Source organism: Epinephelus lanceolatus, chromosome 20 (genome assembly GCF_041903045.1).
Source record: "Epinephelus lanceolatus isolate andai-2023 chromosome 20, ASM4190304v1, whole genome shotgun sequence".
In the NCBI taxonomy this organism is placed as follows: domain Eukaryota; kingdom Metazoa; phylum Chordata; class Actinopteri; order Perciformes; family Serranidae; genus Epinephelus; species Epinephelus lanceolatus.
The window spans coordinates 16717581-16736700 of NC_135753.1; the positions used below are offsets into that span (position 1 = coordinate 16717581).

At 43.4% G+C, this 19120-nt stretch overlaps 1 protein-coding gene across 1 annotated transcript; it reads left to right on the forward strand.

Moving 5' to 3' along the window:
- Window positions 1-509: 509 nt before the first annotated feature.
- Window positions 510-15355, forward strand: ankha (ANKH inorganic pyrophosphate transport regulator a). The gene is made up of 12 exons (XM_033639078.2): window positions 510-1061; window positions 2107-2323; window positions 2534-2652; window positions 2920-3003; window positions 3111-3281; window positions 3456-3590; window positions 4316-4408; window positions 4505-4597; window positions 11349-11478; window positions 11614-11737; window positions 11950-12049; window positions 14460-15355. The coding sequence occupies exons 1-12, from the start codon at window positions 966-968 to the stop codon at window positions 14586-14588; spliced, it is 1491 nt and encodes a 496-aa protein (XP_033494969.1). The 5' UTR covers window positions 510-965; the 3' UTR covers window positions 14589-15355.
- Window positions 15356-19120: the final 3765 nt, after the last annotated feature.

Here is a 19120-nt window from a genome sequence, read left to right on the forward strand (position 1 = left end):
AAAGTAGACTCATTTCATTTCTTTTGCTCTGTCCACCAGGGGTCAGTGTTTCACTAGATATTGCTACCAGGGTTGATTTGTTTATCTGACATATTTCTGTCCCCAAAGCAGGGAACAGTGTAAACATTAAAAAAGTTTAAGACTTCTTTGGGACCAAACTATCATTTTATGTGGTGGTATGTTATAACTTTTAAGTGTATGGGGGATTGTCACCATGTAAATCCAGCTGTGCGCTGTTTTATTCAGACTTTGCTCCAGAGTCAAGTTAAATTTTAACAAAATTTTGGTGTCTTGTACAAACAGAAATAATAAAAAATATATGTTTATTCACCATCTGAAGCAGTACCCAATCAGAACAACAGTGTTTCTGTGTGGCTGCTGCAATGTAAACACACATTATGCGGTGCTGTGTGTTCAGGCAGTAATAATAAAAGCCAGGTTTAGACTTGCTGATGATGTCACGGCCGGGATGCCTGGCCCACGTGCGGGCAGCAGTGTGTTCCAGCCTCGGGGAGGGTCGACAACAAGCGGCACAGGCGCAGTCTAATGCGGAGCGAGATAACTAATCCAGACCAGTGTCGGATTATCGTTTTCATCCACAGATATTTCATCGTGAGATACCGCGGGACGCCTCCTTCGCTCCAATCCGGCGCTGTGTTTGATGTCACCTTGCGTCTCCCCCCACCCCCTTGATGATGATTCGCGAGGAAGATGCGCCGGTCTGAAATTTCCGTTGACCTTCGCCTCCGCTCAGCAGCATCGAAGCATTGTGAAGCGCTGCTGCCGCCGCCGCCGCCACAGGAGTGCCCCGGCTCCTGCCGCTGCCCCACTTAACCTCCCCTTCTCTCGCTAGGAACACCCACAGGTGCTGTGACTGCCTCCTGAAGCCTGCTCATCTTTGATTTTCTCTTCAATCAATCAAGACCGAGGCAGATGCCCCTCGCTCTCTCATCCCGGCTTGTACTATGGTGGAGTTTCCATCTCTCAGTCCTTACTGGCCTCTCATCCGCTTTCTGGTGCCTTTGGCTATCACCAATGTTGCCATCGACCTCGGGGAACAGGTAACGTTTGTGTTTTGCTAACCGTTGTTTTTCGCCCAGTAACTGTAGCGGTGCCTGTTTGCTAGCAGCGGCTAAGGGTTATTAACGGTTTCCTTTCCCTCGCTGTGGGAATTATGTCTCAGTGTGTCAAACACTGCTGTTGCACAGCGGTCATTTTTTTAACACACACACACACACACACCGTTTGTCCAACACGGACACCGGGAAATTTCCCCGTTAAACACGGCTGGCTTGTGTTTGTAGCTATAGCTAGCTTAGCTGGCAGGCTGAGAGGCACTGTGAAGACACCCATTAGGTTTTATATACATTATTTAGGAGGAGCAGAGACAGAAGGAGGCCCTTGTTTATTCTGAGAAATGTCACTTCTGTCACCAAATGAGCCACTGCGGGTTTTTATGTATCACCCAGTCTGAACAGGACAAGCAGCTCACATACCTGCCTGTGATTTGTTTGACATTTGATTAATCAGTACATCTGACTGAGGGCCTGTTTTGGGATCATGGCGGATCATGTGCACACATTAAACCCAGTGTCATGTTTCCTGCTTTGGCCATTTCCTCTTCTTTTCTCAGCCATATATGATCTGCTGGCTGCCCTCTCCACAGAGACCCCGAGCAGATAGTGTGAGAGAGTACAAGAAAAAAACACATTGTAGCCGGGAGATGTTGGGATTAAGCTTATGTAATGTCTCTGTTAGCCGGTATAAATAGCACACAGTCCTGCAAAAGGAGAAGGGCAGCTGGAGTAGTACTTGTGAATGGAAATAATTCAGGGATAAAGAGTTGTAGGTGTTTCCTGTTCAGACTTCTGCTTTGCACTCAGTCAAAGGTCTCTTTTTTTTATTGTGTCTGCAAAGCACATGCAGGCATTCAGTTTTAATGCAGCACCATTTGGTCAGAGATAAAGTTAGGCTAAGTCATGGTCATGTGGGCTGGTCACGCTGCCATACTGAACTTCTCCCCCCCCACCCTCCCCTCCTTCCCCATGTGCTGTCTCATTCCCCTGTCACCTCTCCCTTGCACCCACTCTGTAATATCTCTCCCAGGCCCTCAACAGGGGCATAGCCACAGTCAAACAGGATGCAGTGGAAATGTTGGCCAGCTATGGCCTGGCCTACTCCCTGATGAAATTCTTCACCGGGCCCATGAGCGACTTCAAGAATGTAGGTTTGGTGTTTGTCAACAGCAAGAGGGACCGGAGGAAGGCTGTGTTCTGCATGGTGACGGCCGGGGTCATCGCGTTCATCCTTCACATCTTGATAGGTGTGTGTTTAAAGGGTTGTTTGTGCACATGTGATGACATGCTGAGCTTAAACCGCATCCTGTAAAAGTGGAGTTTTGGAGTATTTGTGGCAAACCTGAAGTTTCATTATTGTGTGGCGACCTGTGACAGCTTTCTTTCAGCTCAAAACAACGGGTAGAGACGATCTCCTTAACCTCCACTCACCCGTTGTTTCCTCTTTGTTTCTGTAGCTTACACAGATTTAGGATATTACATCATTAATAAGCTCCACCATGTGGATGAGTCTGTGGGGCACAAGACAAGAAAGGCCTTCTTATACCTGGCTGCATTCCCTTTGTTGGATGCGATGGTGAGTGGTGAGGATGGTGAGAATTATTCTACATGAGAAGTCTGACGTTTTATCATGCAAGCATGGATTTAAACACACCTGACCTATAAATAGCTGGTTTTTAATCCTCTGTCCATGCTGGTGACAAGTGATAGTGTATTCACTTCTTTTCATATATAGCCAGCCATCCAGCTTGTGGTTGAGGAAACGGCCAAAATAGAGCTTTTGTTTTTAGTTTAAAGCTTGGTGTCTGAGGATAACATCTCTGTCCATTGTTCTGTTCTGAAGGCATGGATTCATGCAGGGATACTTCTCAAGCACAAGTACAGCGTCATAGTCGGCTCAGCCTCAATCTCTGATGTTGTGGCCCAGGTAATGAGATCCATTCCTTTCTTTGTAATGTAACGCAGAAGGCGACTATGGAAGAGTTTTGTAGTCAATGATCATTGGAGTTGAATTGCCGCTGTTCTGTCCCGCAGATTGTGTTCGTGGCCATTCTCCTCCACAGTAACCTAGAATGTGTGGAGCCTTTACTCATCCCGATCCTTTCCCTGTATATGGGTGCCTTGGTCCGTTTCAGCATAGTGGGTCTGGGTTACTACTGTAACATTCACGACAACATCCCAGACTCCAGTGGACTTGATGTGGGCGTAAGTGCTGCCTCTTTATTGTTAAACCCTTTAGTCTTTGGTGAGGAAAAAAGACAAATATGACAGAAATACATTAGAGATATGGACGTTTTACCTGCACTAAAAGAGCCAGAGGAATTAGTTGAAAATTGTAGTAATAAAATAAGGAATTAAGCAATGTATTGATCCCTGCAGGGCGATGCCACTATCAAAAAGATGCTGAGTTTCTGGTGGCCTCTGGCCCTCATCCTGGCCACTCAGCGTATCAGCCGACCCATCGTCAACCTTTTTGTGTCTCGCGACCTCAAGGGGACCTCTGATGCCACAGAGGTGGGTGTATCAGGAATTTAAATCCACCAGTACTGTTTATTTAGAAAGCATTTTCCTGTCTTTTATGTATACTAACTAACAGTCATGCCTGATTAAAAAGAACTAAAGTTTGTTTTTTTTACATTTAATCTGGATGTTATTAATAAAGCTGCCAAAAATCACTTAATAATAATGCTTGTATAATTATAGGCTATTTTCCGAGTGCCAGTAAGAGAGACTTTACAGCTTTGTGAAGCCAGTGGACTAATTTTTCCCTCAAGTTATTGCAGATGAAAAGCCAGATGCTAGCAAACTCCTGCTGGAGCTTTCTGGCTTACAGAGACCCTAACTACTAGAGACAATACAAAGCTGTTTACCAGAATGAACTGGAAATCATTGACAACACTGGCTGCCAGTGGTTTGGGTGATTCACCATGTACATGTGGAACTCAGGGCATGATTACACTGAGTGAAAACATTCCTACATGGCCCTACTGTCCCTGCGTAAAGCCTCACACTGCCCGTTGTTGTTTGGGGCACAATGACGAGCTCAAGGCTGTTATCCAATCGTAAACTTGTGAAAAACCACACGCCGCTGGGAAAGTGAGAGACACACATGTTGCTTTCATGTCTGCTATTGTTAGACACCTGCCATTAATTTAGCTGTGTGTGCCGCGTGCGGTATTTTCAACATTAAAGTGGTGGTGTGCCGATGACTTATAGCTGCTGTGTCTTTGTCATTCCAGGCTGTGGCTGTCCTCACAGCCACATACCCTGTGGGTCACATGCCCTACGGTTGGTTAACCGAACTGAGAGCAGTGTACCCTGCATTTGACAAGGTAATTCAGACTCCCCCGACTAATGTGTGCTGCACTGCTAACAGTTGATCACAGATGGGTTTCTTTATGGCACTAATGTTGCTCTCTTACCAACAGAACAATCCCAGCAACAAGCTGAATGCTGGCACCCCCGTCACCAAGTCACATATTAAAAAGTTTACATTCTGCTGTCTGGCTCTATCACTTACGGTAAGACAAGGATGAATCTTTGTTTTTCTTCTTATTCATGCACTTTTTTAACCCTCAGAATGTGGTACGAGTTAGCTCAGAAAGAAGGTGTGGTCAACAGTTTGTTTTTGTGGGCTGTGTGGAAAACAATGCTGAATGTCTGGCTGGAATTTTTGAAGGAAAAAAAGGAGGTTGGTGATGAAACTATAGGCCAATTGACATAAAATGAATCAGCAACAATTTTGATGACGGTTTGATTTTTCTAGTTCAGTGGTTCTCAACCAGGGGGATCATAGAAAAAATAGGGAATAGTTTATTTTTGCTTTTTAGTTCACTATAGATGTGCACTGTGAGTAGGAGTCATAAGAGCGACTACTGTGATCATAGGTTTCAGTTCCTCCACAGTTGCCTCATAAGCTGTAGTTGACTACTGTAGATTTCTGGTCTTAATCATATCTAATGACCAGAATCTTTCAGATGGAGGTCCCTGAAGCAAAATCAAATGGGACTCCTTGAGCTATTGTGTATCATTTGAGGGGTCCTTAACACAAAAAAGACTGCGAACCACTGTCACAGATGGGAGGCTTTGACATTGTGCTTGCTCACTGGAATAGCTACAGTGACACTAACTGGAACTGAGCCATCATTAATGTTATCAATTTCACCTGTGCTTCTTCTCCTATGACAAATCAAATTGTCAGCTGTGGGGAAAAAAGGTCTATTATTAAATAAAACTGCCAACTTTTTTGGCCTCCAGCTTCACAGATGTGAAGATTTGCAGGTTTACTCTTTGTTACATCACCAAAAATTAAATTGAATATCTTTGAAGAAATTGTAAGCGGCGTTTTTGACTGTTTTCTGACATTTTGTAGGCTAAACAATTAATTTAAAAGTTGCAGCACTTATTACGTTTGCTGAAATTATTTGTTTCAGGCATTGCTCTAATTTAGATGGTGCTATTTAAACATGTAGACCCAAGCTGGAAGGTGATACAGCTAACATGAAGTTCCAGTATTCATTTCATAATAGGCTTTCCTACACTTGCAGTGTATTTGTTTACAGTCTAAGGTGTCCTTCATTGAGACTTGACCTCCCCTACAGTAGGTGTTAGGTGTCAGTTGCCCTACCAAGGTGTCCTACAACAACCTCATATCCAAAGCAAGTCATTTTTCTTTAAGAAATTCATTTAAAAATGCCTGATTATACAGCATACAGCGTTTTTAAGCAGATGTTTTTTTAGCAAATATTATGGCTTTTTTAGGGTGGGGGTTGTAATTCTATTTCTGTACATGCTGATAATAAGGTAAAAAAAACCCATCACCAACAGGCAGAACATTTTCCCCAAAACACAACACCTCTGCTTTGTTTATCTTTTTCTAATCCCATCATACCACAGATTGTAATATAAGTGAGAGTAGGTCAGGGTTCAGCTGAGCACTGACACAACCAGTTCAGTGTTGTGCCGAAACATGTCTGACATAGTTTTTGCAAAGCTTGCTAAAGGCAATTCCATCAAAGGTTTCCCACTATACAAGCTCTGAACCTGACTGCTTCCTCAGAAACTCTGACAGAACGTGGGGGTTCTAAAAAAAGGTCCCACGTTCGAGTTAATTATGATGGTACAGCTGTACGCTAATGTACAAAGTGATGGGGGCTTAAAGCTTTAGTTGCAGGCGTACTGAATGTACTTTTCCTTTGCCGTCCTGTCGCGGTTTCAGGTTGCAGAGAGAGACACATTAGGGTGGAATTTGTGAAGAGGCTAAGGGGCTTTTGTTTCCCCCTAAACACTCCCACTCAAGCTTTAAGAGCGTATTAAAATAGGCATTCACGTAAAATATATCAGTTAACACATTCCAAAAGCCGCTCGCAGGTGTATTATATCTTCTAAGTAATGAGTGCTGTAGTCACACCATGTACGCTGCTGCTTTGTGTTTTTGTTTTTCAGCATACTGTTTAGTATGCCAGCAGACCTGCATGTACACTGTATGATCCAAGTTCTCTCATAATATTTGTTAAGTGAATCTGTGTCAAGTCAAAAGCAGCCTTTGACCCAGATAGTTGTCGTAACAGCCCGTATAAGAAAAACAGGAAGTTTGTGGGTCTTATAGTAGGCGGGGGAGGAGGATGAGGGTGGCACTCCAGATGTGGAATACCAGAGCTGTACACATATACGTGAGCTTGCGTGTGCTCGACACAGCAAAACAAGCAGATAGGTATGTCCTGTAGCAGCGTTGAAAACACAAGCTGACAGCCCGCATGCCAGGGCTTGTTCTGATTACACACAGAAGAAATCCAACAGAATGAAAAAGAGCAGAGGAGGCAGACGAGGTGTATTTGAGAAAGAAGCTGAGTAATGTTCTGTAACAAAATAATTTCATCTTATGAAAGCAGACTGTGTTTAGGATGTCGAGGCAATGAGTGTGGATGTCTCACCTTGTTTAGAGAAACCACAGCTGAGTCAGGGGAGACGGCGGTTTCGCTTGAGCCAAACAAATTAGTTATTATGTGCCTCAATCTTACTAAAATAATGATAGATGGTAAGGCAATACCAAATGAAATCATCAGTTACAAGTAATCTAGTACTATATTTTGGGCTACGGATCTAAACCCACAAAACCACATCAAAGGCACATCATTTCCTACTACATGTGTAGTTCTTTAAAAAGGGTGAGATGGCGAAATGTTGAAATTACTCTGGGTGATTATTCTTTCAGTGGACTCAAAATATTGTAGTAGTGCTTTCATCTTGTGCTGTGTTAGTCTTTCTCCTCCCCTTAGTTTCTCTTACCGTAAAGTAATCTCAGCAACATAAAATAATTTTACATTTATCCATTTGCAGACTCTTTTGTCCAAAGGGACGTACAAATGATGTCAAATCCAAGCCACATTTGATCAAGGAAAAGCCTCAGAGAATAAGTAATGCAATACTCCATGTCTTGAAGCGATTGTTTGAAGAGAAGAAGGGGTTCTGCTGACTGAATTGAGTTGCATTGAGCGGCATATTCATATAGGACTGAAAGTTTGTGAAAGTTAGCTGGCGTCAAACGGATGTCCAGATTTCTTGCAGCCTTTGTTGGAGAGAGTGAGGTGGAGCTGAGGTGGATGCTTATGTTGTGCTGAAAGACTGGCTGGGAACAACAGGAGTGTCATCAGCATAGAGACAGTGTGCATATATGCTACCTCTCTGGTAGATATAGGGTGCTAAAATAATCCTTTGACATGCTGAAATCTAATGTTTTAGCTAGCTACAGGCATTTCGTTAGCGTTTCAGCCCTTGGTTGCATATTGTGGCGCTGGTTATTTTCCCCTTCTATGGGTGTGGTTTTAAGAGTGTGACAAGTTGCACTTTGACTCCATAGCAATAGTAGGAAAAACCTAGTGAGTGGATAATTGGACCAAGAGAGGGGCTATGTATTGAGGGGACAAGGGGACCAAGCACTGATCCTTGAGGTACCCCAGTGGGGAAGAAGTGATGTTTGACATCTTTCCTTAGCACCACTTTGAACAATCCCCATGAGAACTGAGCCCTGTGAGCTAGGACTCACTCAAGAGTAGTGCAGCACTTGAGATGCCTAGTTCAAATGGGGTGTAGGGATGTACCCAACTCAGAATTGTGTCAGTCAAACCAGATTCGTCCCTTTTCTCTGTATAGAGTTGAAGAGTTTGACAGGGTTCGGCAGGACATGCACGGTGACAGTGACTTTTATAAGATCGTACACAGGCAAAGTTAGCCCGAGCGAATGCAACCAAACTACGCTAACAACAGTTAGGAAACAATGTTTTTTACAAAACTAGTTATCAAACAAAAGTCAGTAACTATCTGTTAAGTCACTGTGAGCTGTGAATTTACCACTTCTGAGCAGAAGGCAGAAGATAAGGTTATCTCAGAGTCTGGCCGGGCAGAGCCTTTCTTACTCCAGCAGCACCCTCCATTTCACTAAGACTTACCCCGGGTTTGTGTCTGCAGCATGAAAGCAGAGGAGTGCAGTTTATTCTGGGAATCTGTCCCGTCCCTAGAAGTACACTGAACATTGACTGACAACAAAAACCCAAACAAACACAAAAAACTGCTTAAAGAGATAGTGCACCCAAAAATGAAAATTTAGCCATTATCTACTCACCCATATGCCGACGGAGGCTCAGGTGAAGTTTTAGAGTCCTCACATCCCTTGCGGAGATCGGCGGGGGCAGCGGCTAGCACACCTTATGGCTGACGGCGCCCCAGACTAACGTCCAAGAACACAAAATTGAAACCACAAAATATCTCCAACATGCTCATCCGTAGTGGTCCAAGTGTCCTGCAGCCGCGACATAAAAAAGTTGTTTCGAAAAATGTCATATGAACTCTGGTGCTTGCACGAGACCAGCGAAAGCATGAGCTTTGCTCACCCGTGTTTACATCACTTGACACATGCGCCGCAGGGGGAGACAATAGTAACCACAGTAGCTAAAAGATAATTTGCACTACGGTCTTTTAGCAAAGGACAGCCCAACATGTCTGAAGACTTTGAAATTGAGGAGGAACAGCATTTCTTTGTTGAGCCGTATTTGTTTGAGCCTGAGTATACGGACGCGGAACTCAGGCTACTGGACGAAGCAGCCGCCGCAGCTCATGAGCCTCAGCCAGCCGCAGAATACCGGAGTCGAGCACTGGAAACCTGGTGGTATACTTGTTTCAAATGCAAAGCAATGAGGAAAGTCTTTGCTGCTCAGACTGGGAATTGGTGATGCCTGCACTTGAGAATCTGGACATCAGTACTGACGAGACTGCTGCTCTTCAGAGACCATGCATCACCGATCACCCTGAGTGCGCACATGTGAGCGCGGAGCACAGAGAAGCAGTCAGAGCTACAGGCTACAATGAGGCTAAAAACAGAGTTCATATGACGTTTTTCGAAACAACTTTTTATGTCGCGGCTGCAGGACACTTGGATCACTACAGATGAGTATGTTGGAGATATTTTGTGGTTTCAATTTTGTGTTCTTGGATGTTAGTCTGGGGCGCCGTCAGCCATTAGGTGTGCTAGCAGCTCCCCCCGCCGATGTCCGCAAGGGATGTGAGGACTCTAAAACTTCACCAGGGCCTCCGTCGGCATATGGGTGAGTAGATGATGGCTGAATTTTCATTTCTGGGTGCACTATCCCTTTAACTGAGAGGTCTCTGACTGATGATTTCAAACTGTGACTTGAAGGAAGCAGCCCTGATAGGGTGGACAGGATGATTTGGCGGTTCAGTGTCTGAGACTGCCAACAGGTTTAGCAAGATGAGACCTCAGCATTCTATCACTGACAGCAGTACAAGTGGAAACCATTTTGATCTGAATCACAGATTATGTTGATGGAGAAAATCTGAGACAGACACCATTTTTCCTCCTTGACACCAATTCTGATACCTGAACCTAATTATCTGCCAATACCGAGTGCCGATCCGATACCGTTGTGTTTGGAAAAAAGCTATATACTTCAAACTCTGTATGGATGTGAAATGATTGCTATCATTGTTGTATGGCATTGCTCAGATTAAAGCCTTTGCAAAAGTAAGTAAATACATACTTGTATCCAATATAAAACTATTGCCAAATTGCTGACATATTGCTCACAGTTAACATTACTCAGTTTACCAGAAATCAGTTTTTCTTCCCTATTCAAATACACAAGTTGCTGTGTAGGCCACTTTTTTAGAGTCACAAAGAAGAATTGATTTCTAGAAAAACTGTGGTTTTATCTGATTGTGACCCTGCTTTAAAGTTTGTCAAAAATGACATGGTATCAGATTGGTGCGTAGACTTGTGTTCAGCATTTTGGGCAGTATTGGAGGCCTTTCTGATATTTTTATCAGTTTCGGACCAACTCTAGTGTTCAGGATCCTTTTTTTTTTTTTTTTCCCAACAACGGGGTAACCTGGGCTTGTACTCAAAGCTTGTGTTTAGAGAGGGAAGATGGCAACATGTCCAACTCATCAACAAAACTGCACAAATGTCTGATGGACAGGAAATTAAAAAAGCGATGTTGATCACAGCTGATTGCATGGTATTCAAATGAGGGTGAATTTCCATTTGTTGGAAATTAGAGAACCTGTCTCACCTCCTCGCTTATATGCATGAGCAGAAAGGATGATTGGTGGAAAGCACAGCTGGATTAGCAGGATTGTTTTTGGATGTATCCAGGTGTCAGTGGGCTTGTGTGTATGATATGTGACTGGACAGCCAAGACAGAGATGAGATTAGGTTTATTGACCGCATACAGGAAGCTCCACTGACCAACTAAGAAGGAGGTACAAGCAAGTGGGGACTGCTGTAAAGTCTGGAGGTTTTAAGGGTAGGTTGCATTTTTGCATCAGAGCGAGATTTGCGTTTGCTTTGAATAACAGAAACACCTTTTATGGGTCTCCAGGCCTCCTGGTGCTCGTTCTAAGTTTGGAGTGCAGAGAAACTATCTTAATACAATTTTAAACAAACTGATGTTTTATTCATGCTCAGATCAGTCGGGTTCATACTAATGCTTAACACTCACTAACTTGCTTTTAATACAGTAATAGCTCTGAGATGCATCGGTAATGTTGCACGTGCCTCGGCAACTGCTTCCAGAAACAATAACATTGTCTGTCATGTGTTTGCTCACTCGCTTGTTTTATGTGAGCTTCAAAGGCCCACATTCAATCCGAAACCCCTTGAGTTAATGAACTAATGAAATCTAATGAGGCGTGCCGGGCAACTCTTTTGTGGTGCAGCGAACGCAAAAATTAATTTGCTTTTGTCCGTTTTGTGTCCAGCTTTGCTTTGTGGTGTTTTGGACTCCTCATATATCAGAGAGGATCCTGGTTGATGTCATTGGAGTGGAGTACGCTTTCGCTGAGCTGTGTGTGGTCCCGCTCCGAATTTTCTCCTTTTTTCCCCTGCCAGGTAAGACACTTGATTTCAGATGTTTTTCAGCATCAGAGTCCAGCTGCATTTTCCTTCCTGCTGCGGCTTTAGCCGGGGCGTAACACGGACCAGTGGGGTGATGTTTCCACTTTGTGTGTGTGTGTGTGTTTGCAGTGACTGTTCGGGCTCATTTGACTGGATGGCTCATGACCCTGAAAAAGACCTTTGTGCTGGCCCCCAGCTCGGTTCTACGCATCATTGTCCTCATCACCAGTCTAGTTGTGCTGCCTTATATGGGGTAAGTCAACACTTCAGAGAACAGTGTCAGGGTCACAAAGGTCAGCACTGTGACTCAGGCTTGCTGTGTTATTTCATGCAGTATTGTGTGTTGTTTCTGGTAAAATACTTGCTTTTTTATATTTTTCCTTTTTATTCCTGAATAGATCAAACAGGAGGATGCACTTCCACACTTCTAAAATAATCATGTATTTATAATCCTTTGTATTTCAGGGTTCACGGGGCCACACTTGGAGTTGGATCCCTCCTGGCTGGCTTCATAGGAGAGTCAACAATGGTTGCCATAGCAGCGTGCTATGTTTATCGCCAACAGGTGAGCACACCTGGGTTGAGGATGTTGCAAACAAGAGTGTACACATCTTACTCGGTACTTTCTGCAAATTCCACGAGCAACCGGTTTTAACGAGGCACATCCCTCATGTATTATGCTCATCCTGTTTCGTGTGAATAGAAATGTAACAGAAACTAATCCATCATGAATATGTGCAAGAAAAAAGACCTCTAAAACCTTTTATTTATGACTTCCTATCTTAACTCATACACGTTTGTTGTATTTGACACATATTCCTCCGTAGTTGAAGAGAGATTGGCACATAATGCTACATGTATACTCCATTTTGGGTCTGAAAAGTCACACGTTTCTGTCCCTGCAGTCCATTGCAAGTCGGGAGTCGATAATCCCTTTTGGTATTCCCAACTTCTAAATAGGTCCCAGTGCAGCTGCTCAGGACAGCATAGACACCAGCAGCAAACTTTTGTCTGTGTGGTGAGGTTATGAGGTTCACAAGCATCTACAGAGGACCTGTTACCACAGTGCCGTGAACATAGAAGCAAGAGCGAGAAACAGCGTATAAAATAAGTCAACTGTTCAGCAGCTCAGAATTGTGTAAACAGGTGTTGCATGAGATACACGTTTGCAAAGACTTCTGTTGAGCACAAATCACCGAAATCTGATGGCAGTGGCTAACAGTGGCTAACCTGGCTAGAACTAGTATTGCTAACAACATCTTGGGTTTCCGACTTGTTGTACTGGAACGTGGTCAACTCAGGTGTGACGTTATTCCCAGCTCCGACCTCTGACGTAATTGGAAAGCAGCATATGACAAAGAACTTGGGCTCGATGGATCTTCCAAACTTAAAGACTTTGAATTCTGACTTAAATGACAGTTCCATTGCACTTGTACTGTCGGTGGTATAGACCGTATAATGAAGATGGACGACATGACAGTAAAGTTAAAACATCTCGGATCGCCCCCTGGTGGCTGGCTTCAGTATGGGTCATAAACGCCACTGCCTCGGTTAGCAGATGGGACATAGGCTAGACATAAAGTTCAAATGTCAAATTTTTCCCAAAGATTTAGGTAGTTCTTGTCACACTTAGGTATGTTCAAGTGTTCCTTCCTATGAAAAGTGGGTTTGATATAATTAACAGCTGTTTGTGCCAATTTGTGTGATCAATGGCGCTGCTCACGATTGTTCGGGCGGGTGTATGGGTGGGAACTTGATACCATGAAGATCATGACTGCGCAGACTTCGGCTCCAAATGACGTCACCAGCACACGAAATCAGCAGCTGTATCCAGAATATTCTGGCTTCATTCTTGTACAATAGGAGGAAGTGGAGACACATTGTCCATCTTTATATACAGTCACTAGTCAGAGGAGTTCTGAGTACAGTGTATTGCAGCATATGCTCCTACTAGAAAAACAGCCAGAGTAATTATTTGGATTTATTTTTTAAACTTCTCCATAAGAACCCTTCTTAATTTACTCTGAGTGCATATTATTAATTTCCCAGTTTTAAGTTTATCGTAATCACATCCAAGTCTTTTAAATATCCCAATTTATGTTTCCAGTTTGTAATTAGTGCTGATAAGCAGAAGCGTAACCTAATGAGGTTATTGTGACCAGGAGACTCTGTGTATATACTTCCTTGTACATTTGACGACTGAATCACTCAGGCCCTGTTTAGACGACAACGTTTTTTTCTAAAAACGGAAAATTCTGTCCTTTGCGTTTTAAAAAACTTCTGCGTTTATGACGACGTTATTGAAACGATCCCCGTTCACACAGAGCCGCAAAATCTACTGGAAATGCTGTATTATGCACGCCAGGCCAATGGGTGGCAGTGTAAATTTGCAAAGCAACACTACGGCATGACGCCATGCGCCTGCGCTGAAGCACCTTCCTCTACAACGCGGTGATTACAAACCGAAACAAAGAAGACACAATGGCGAAAGCACGCACAGATAACTTTGTCTGGACGGACGGCGAGGTGGAGTTGCTACAGTAACAGATCTACACTTCAAATCAACAGGGTGCACAAACAGAGCTCAGCATTGTTGTTGTGACAGTCGACTTTCTCGCGCATGCCTAGTGACTGGAACCGTAATGTGCATGTGTGAAAAGTCTCCGTTTTCAGAGGAACTGCATTTGCAAGTTTACATGACAATGGAGATGCTGCCGTTTCCAAAAAATTGCACTCTGGAACCCGTTTTCAAAATGTTGCGTTTTCAGGCACCCAAAACGCTGCTGTCGTGTTAACGATTGGCCAAAATGCAACTAAAGTTTACCGTTTTCAGTTGAAATCGTTGTCGTATAAACAGGACCTCAACCTGTTAAACTGTGCTCCTCCGATTAGTCTCAGCTGCAGTTTGTCGCAGTGCCAGTTCTCTGTTTCTCAGGGACTTGTAAGGATTTCTTTCTTGTCTTTCGTCTCCACAGAGAAGCAATGAGATGTCCAATGAGCTGGTGGTGGAGGGCGAGGACTCTGCCCCGATGAGCGAGGTGTGCTCCCGGACTCAGATGGACGCCATCGAGGAGCTCCAGGAGGAGGAGGAGGAACAGGAGTGAACTCTGACTGCAGGGGAAGGTAAAGCCGACCTCCATGTGGAACTTTGCTGAAGAGGAGACGGCCGAGTGTTACAGTGCTGGAGAGGAGAGAGGACCCGAGTATGGTTTTGGTTTCAGAGGTTCTCCCCGACGGACTAAACTTTGAATAAGAGTGACGAGGTCTCCTTCACGTTGACCTCACACACCATTTAAACGCACACTGTAAAGAAAGCCATGCACCTCCAAGTGTTCATCCATCAGTGTAAATACCGTTACGTCTTCCGATCTTCAACATCAGCCGGTGTATTAACCACTATCATGTGTTTACTGGTAAACAAGGGAAAATGACACAGGAGAACTTTTCCTCCTCAGCAGCGAGAATGAAACGTCTGTCGAGTGGTAGTGGAGTTGCCAAAATACAGAGTTCATTATTTTATGTTATTTTATCAAGATTAAGCGGCAAGGCCTTGCTTGAATTCAAATATAGACATTTTGTGGGACTTGTTGGGTTGTGCAATCGTATTTTACATACAACGGTGTACAGATTATTGTTGTTTTATATAGGTAATGCAATGTGTATATTTAATTGCCCAGAGGGGTCAGGAATCCCTCGTTATATCATTGCGTGTGTTACCGAATACAATTATGATTGTTCACTTTTAATGCAGTCTGGGAGTCCATCTACTTTTGTTTTGCCAAGCATTTTCCTGGTAGTATTCAGACTGTCGTACGTACTGTATATACTGTATAGGCATTCTTATTTGGCAAATAAATTGCTTTATTATTAACCCTTGTGTTTTGTTGTCATTGGCTGAAGGTTTTTTTTTTCCTTTTTAAAGGTCCAGTGTGTGGGATTTAGTGGCATCTAGTGGTGAGGTTACAGAACTGAAATTTCTCCCATATGCCAACTGTGTAGGAGAACTACAGGGGCCGATGACAAAACACAAATATCTAGAGCCAGTGTTTGATTTGGCCGTTGTGGGCTAATGTACATGGCAGACTCCTTGGTTGAAGACCTGCTCTGTATTGTCACGGCAAACACGACCCTGCGCACTTAATACTATTACTTGAGATAAACGCTTGACTAGGGCTTCCGGGGCTTGGCTGCCTGTACATATATTAGCAGAGAGTAAGCATGCGGCTGCCAAGCTAAAGGTAAGGGATGTGGGCCTACCTGTTGCTTTGCTGTTTTGGCCCTCATCCAAAAGCCGTCACTCAATCAGCTCGCTCTCTGTGGTACTACACTGACAGTTCATTTGTGGACATTAAACACACGGTTAACTAGAAACAAAACTTGAGAGGGAAGGGAGGAAACTCAGAAAATGATTTGGTACGTCCCAATACATAGTATGTCAAATGCAGTATGCCAAAAATACCAGGATATTCTAGCACTACTACTACTGCAACAGCATTCTTTATGGTACACCATCCAAAGTCCTAAATAACATCCAGAACTCTGCTGTCTACTCACCCATTCCTGCTCCCACGATCACATCACCCCTGTCCTGTCCCTCCTCACTCCTAAAGCCCTCCATAACCAGGCCCTCTCCTACCTCACCGATCTGCTCCACCGCCACACTCCTTCCCACAGCCTTCGCTCCTCTGATGCCAACCTCCTGACTCTACCACTCAGGACCAAGCACCAGACCTGGGGCGACAGCATCTTCTCCATAGCTGCCCCCTCCCTCTGGAAGACTGCACTGACCTCTCCTGATTCAGATCACTCATCAAAACTTTTCAAAACGGGTTTTAATGTGTGAATGATGTTGTGTGATTGTTTTTAACTCATGTAAAGTGTCTTTAAGTACCATGAAAAGCGCTCTATAAATAAAATGTATAATTATTATAATCATTACTACATCCAGTCCGATTTTGCAGTAACGTTAAACTATACACATTACAAAGTAACAATAGCAGATCTCCATCTCTTGAGTGGCACTTGTTTTTATCTCCAAGGTAAAGTATAAAAGCAAGAGAGTCTAATTTCAGGGCACAATGTTATAAGAAAGTATGTCCCGAGTGTGTGCATACTGCAGTACATACTAAAAGTACAAAGAAAAAGTATGCGACTGGGAACACACCCCCAGGCTCTATACCTAGCTTAGCCCAACCCACCAACCTGACAGTATAACCCAATATGTAGAGAAGTATCCTCCCCCCTTTGACACAAACCTGTTTTGCACATTTGATGCAGGTGACAAAAACACATTACCATAAAGTGTTCCTGTTTTTTTGAGTTAGGGGGCTATGCATGAACACATTCATCACTGACAGGCAAAGTAAATACAGTACAGTACAGTTTGTTGTCGTACTGTAGTCCTACAGTGACATTACTTACTAAGGGTATACTATGCAGGATTATTGGTTGATGTTAATGAACTTCCCCAGTGGCAAAAGTCAAGGTAAAAGCCAACCCCAGTTTCCCTCTTATTTGCCCTTTCACCTCACTGTATTTGCAGCATTTCGGTGCAGTGTTTCTTGAATGCCTCTTGCTCAGGCACCTGGTCGCTACCTTTTTATAAAGCCAGGACATCATCTGAGCACTGTGGGTGCCACGTCCTTTAGTGTCCTGAGCACAGAAAATAAGAAAAATGCAGGCAGAGGGCAGAGAAAAATACACCATCACACACTTCTAGTGAGTCGTAAGAGATGACTGAGAGGAGATTACATCTGTATGAGTCTATGATGCATTGTTTTTTAAGGAAAATGCTGCATAGTATATCTATAAGTTTGGAGTCACTTAAGGTCCTGAACAGGTTTAACTGCCTGTTACACCTCCTACTAAACTGTAAGAACAGAATGAGACAGGGATTTGAAAGGAATAGTGCAGCTAAGAGAAAGAACAGTCAACACCAGTAACAGATTTAGAGGATAGGAAAATTGTATTCAACCATGTTTTACAGATTGAGTCTGAGACCCCAAACATTTGAAATGTCATTTTCTGTAGCATACTTCTGAAATGTCATCAGCTCAAATTCCCGTTTATAGTTTTAATAAAATTAGGAAAAGCTATAACAAGCTCAAATCAATCATAAAGAGAAAAAAAGACTTTTACAAAAATTGTACTTTGATTTCATCTAAATGCCGTCCAAAAATCTGACAGAGAGAGAGAGCATTCCTGCAAACGGCATCATCGATGTTTTACTGTTAACAGATCACCTTCGCCTGCTCTGGAATTAGGGCAAGAAAATGGCCTCTTAATCACTGATAACCAACATTCATTCTTATTGTGCATTATTTCTAAGGCAACATGGAGGACCAAGCGAGCGTTTACTACTGAATCCAGTGGCTGGTGGTTGGGACTGTTGCCAGTATTTGCAGCAACATTGGCACGTTGTTCCCCACAGAACAGCTTGGTTAAAGGCAACATGTTACACATTGAGTTTGACACACACACACACACACACACACACACACACGCACAGCTGCAAACACACACACACACACACACACACACACACAGTCACAAAACACACCTCTGACACAGAGGCTGCGACTAATCCTCCAAGTCCTCCGATCGGGTGTGAGCTGTTGTTAAACCTGATAAATCATCAAACCCTTCATTGACTGATTCATTCGCTTCACTTAATTTAAAATGTATTTTTCTGACACCTTTAAAAACAATAAATTAATAATACACAAATCAAAGTGCCCAAATTCCAGTGTAAACACCAACCATATAATGATTTTGGCGCTGTTGGCAGCTTCAGTTTTTTACAGAGGAAAATGTAAAACAAAAAAAGGTTGCTAAGAAGATCTGGGCTCCCCCCACCCACCTGAATGTCAAAATGACACCCTGCAAACTAATTGGGACTTAACTGAGATGATCCCGCAATATCGGATGCACAAATATGTACACATACCCAAATAGAAAAACTCTGTATACAGTACAGTGTGTACAGAAGTGTGTAAACCACATCTTGTACAGGGTCTCAAATCAGCATATGTTTTTTTTGTTTTTAAACAAATAGAGCGACATTTTGGGAGCTACGCCTTTTTGCTTTCTTGACTTAAGTTCTGCTGCGTTCACATGGAATCAGGAAGACATTAGATTGAATGGCAATGCCATCTAACATTACTGTTACCAATATTTTTTGCTGCCCTCTCCTCCCTTTACCGTCCTGCTCTCTATCCAGTTTGCCATCTACCATCTCCCTGATTCCACGTGAACTCAGCTTTAGATAACAAAGATCTATACCACTCTGAAGTCTGTGCTCTGAAGCTACTATTAGCAGCCGGTTAGCTTAGCTTAGCACGTAGACTGGTAACAGTGAAACAGCGAGCCCGGCTTTGTCAAAAGCTAATAAAATCTGCCTACCAGTACTTATGAAGCTCATTAATTAACACATTATGTCTTGTAAAGGCTCACAGTGACGACAAGACTCCGGGAAGTGACTGCCAAGAAATACTGTGTAAAGTAATGTTGAATTTTTATACTTAAAGGTTCTGTACGTAACTTTCGGAAAATCCTTATTAGTGGTGACCCCTCTCTCTGAGCCCGTTAAGTTAACTGTGGTCAACATCCTGTTGATAGGCATGAGGGAGCACCTGGG

Excerpts from the sequence above, each read along its gene's own strand:
- ankha (XM_033639078.2), top strand. The coding sequence starts at position 966 with ATGGTGGAGTTTCCATCTCTCAGTCCTTACTGGCCTCTCATCCGCTTT. Across the intron at positions 2,653-2,919 it reads TCCCTTTGTTGGATGCGATG|GCATGGATTCATGCAGGGAT; the intron begins GTGAGTGGTGAG and ends TCTGTTCTGAAG. Across the intron at positions 3,591-4,315 it reads GGACCTCTGATGCCACAGAG|GCTGTGGCTGTCCTCACAGC; the intron begins GTGGGTGTATCA and ends TTGTCATTCCAG.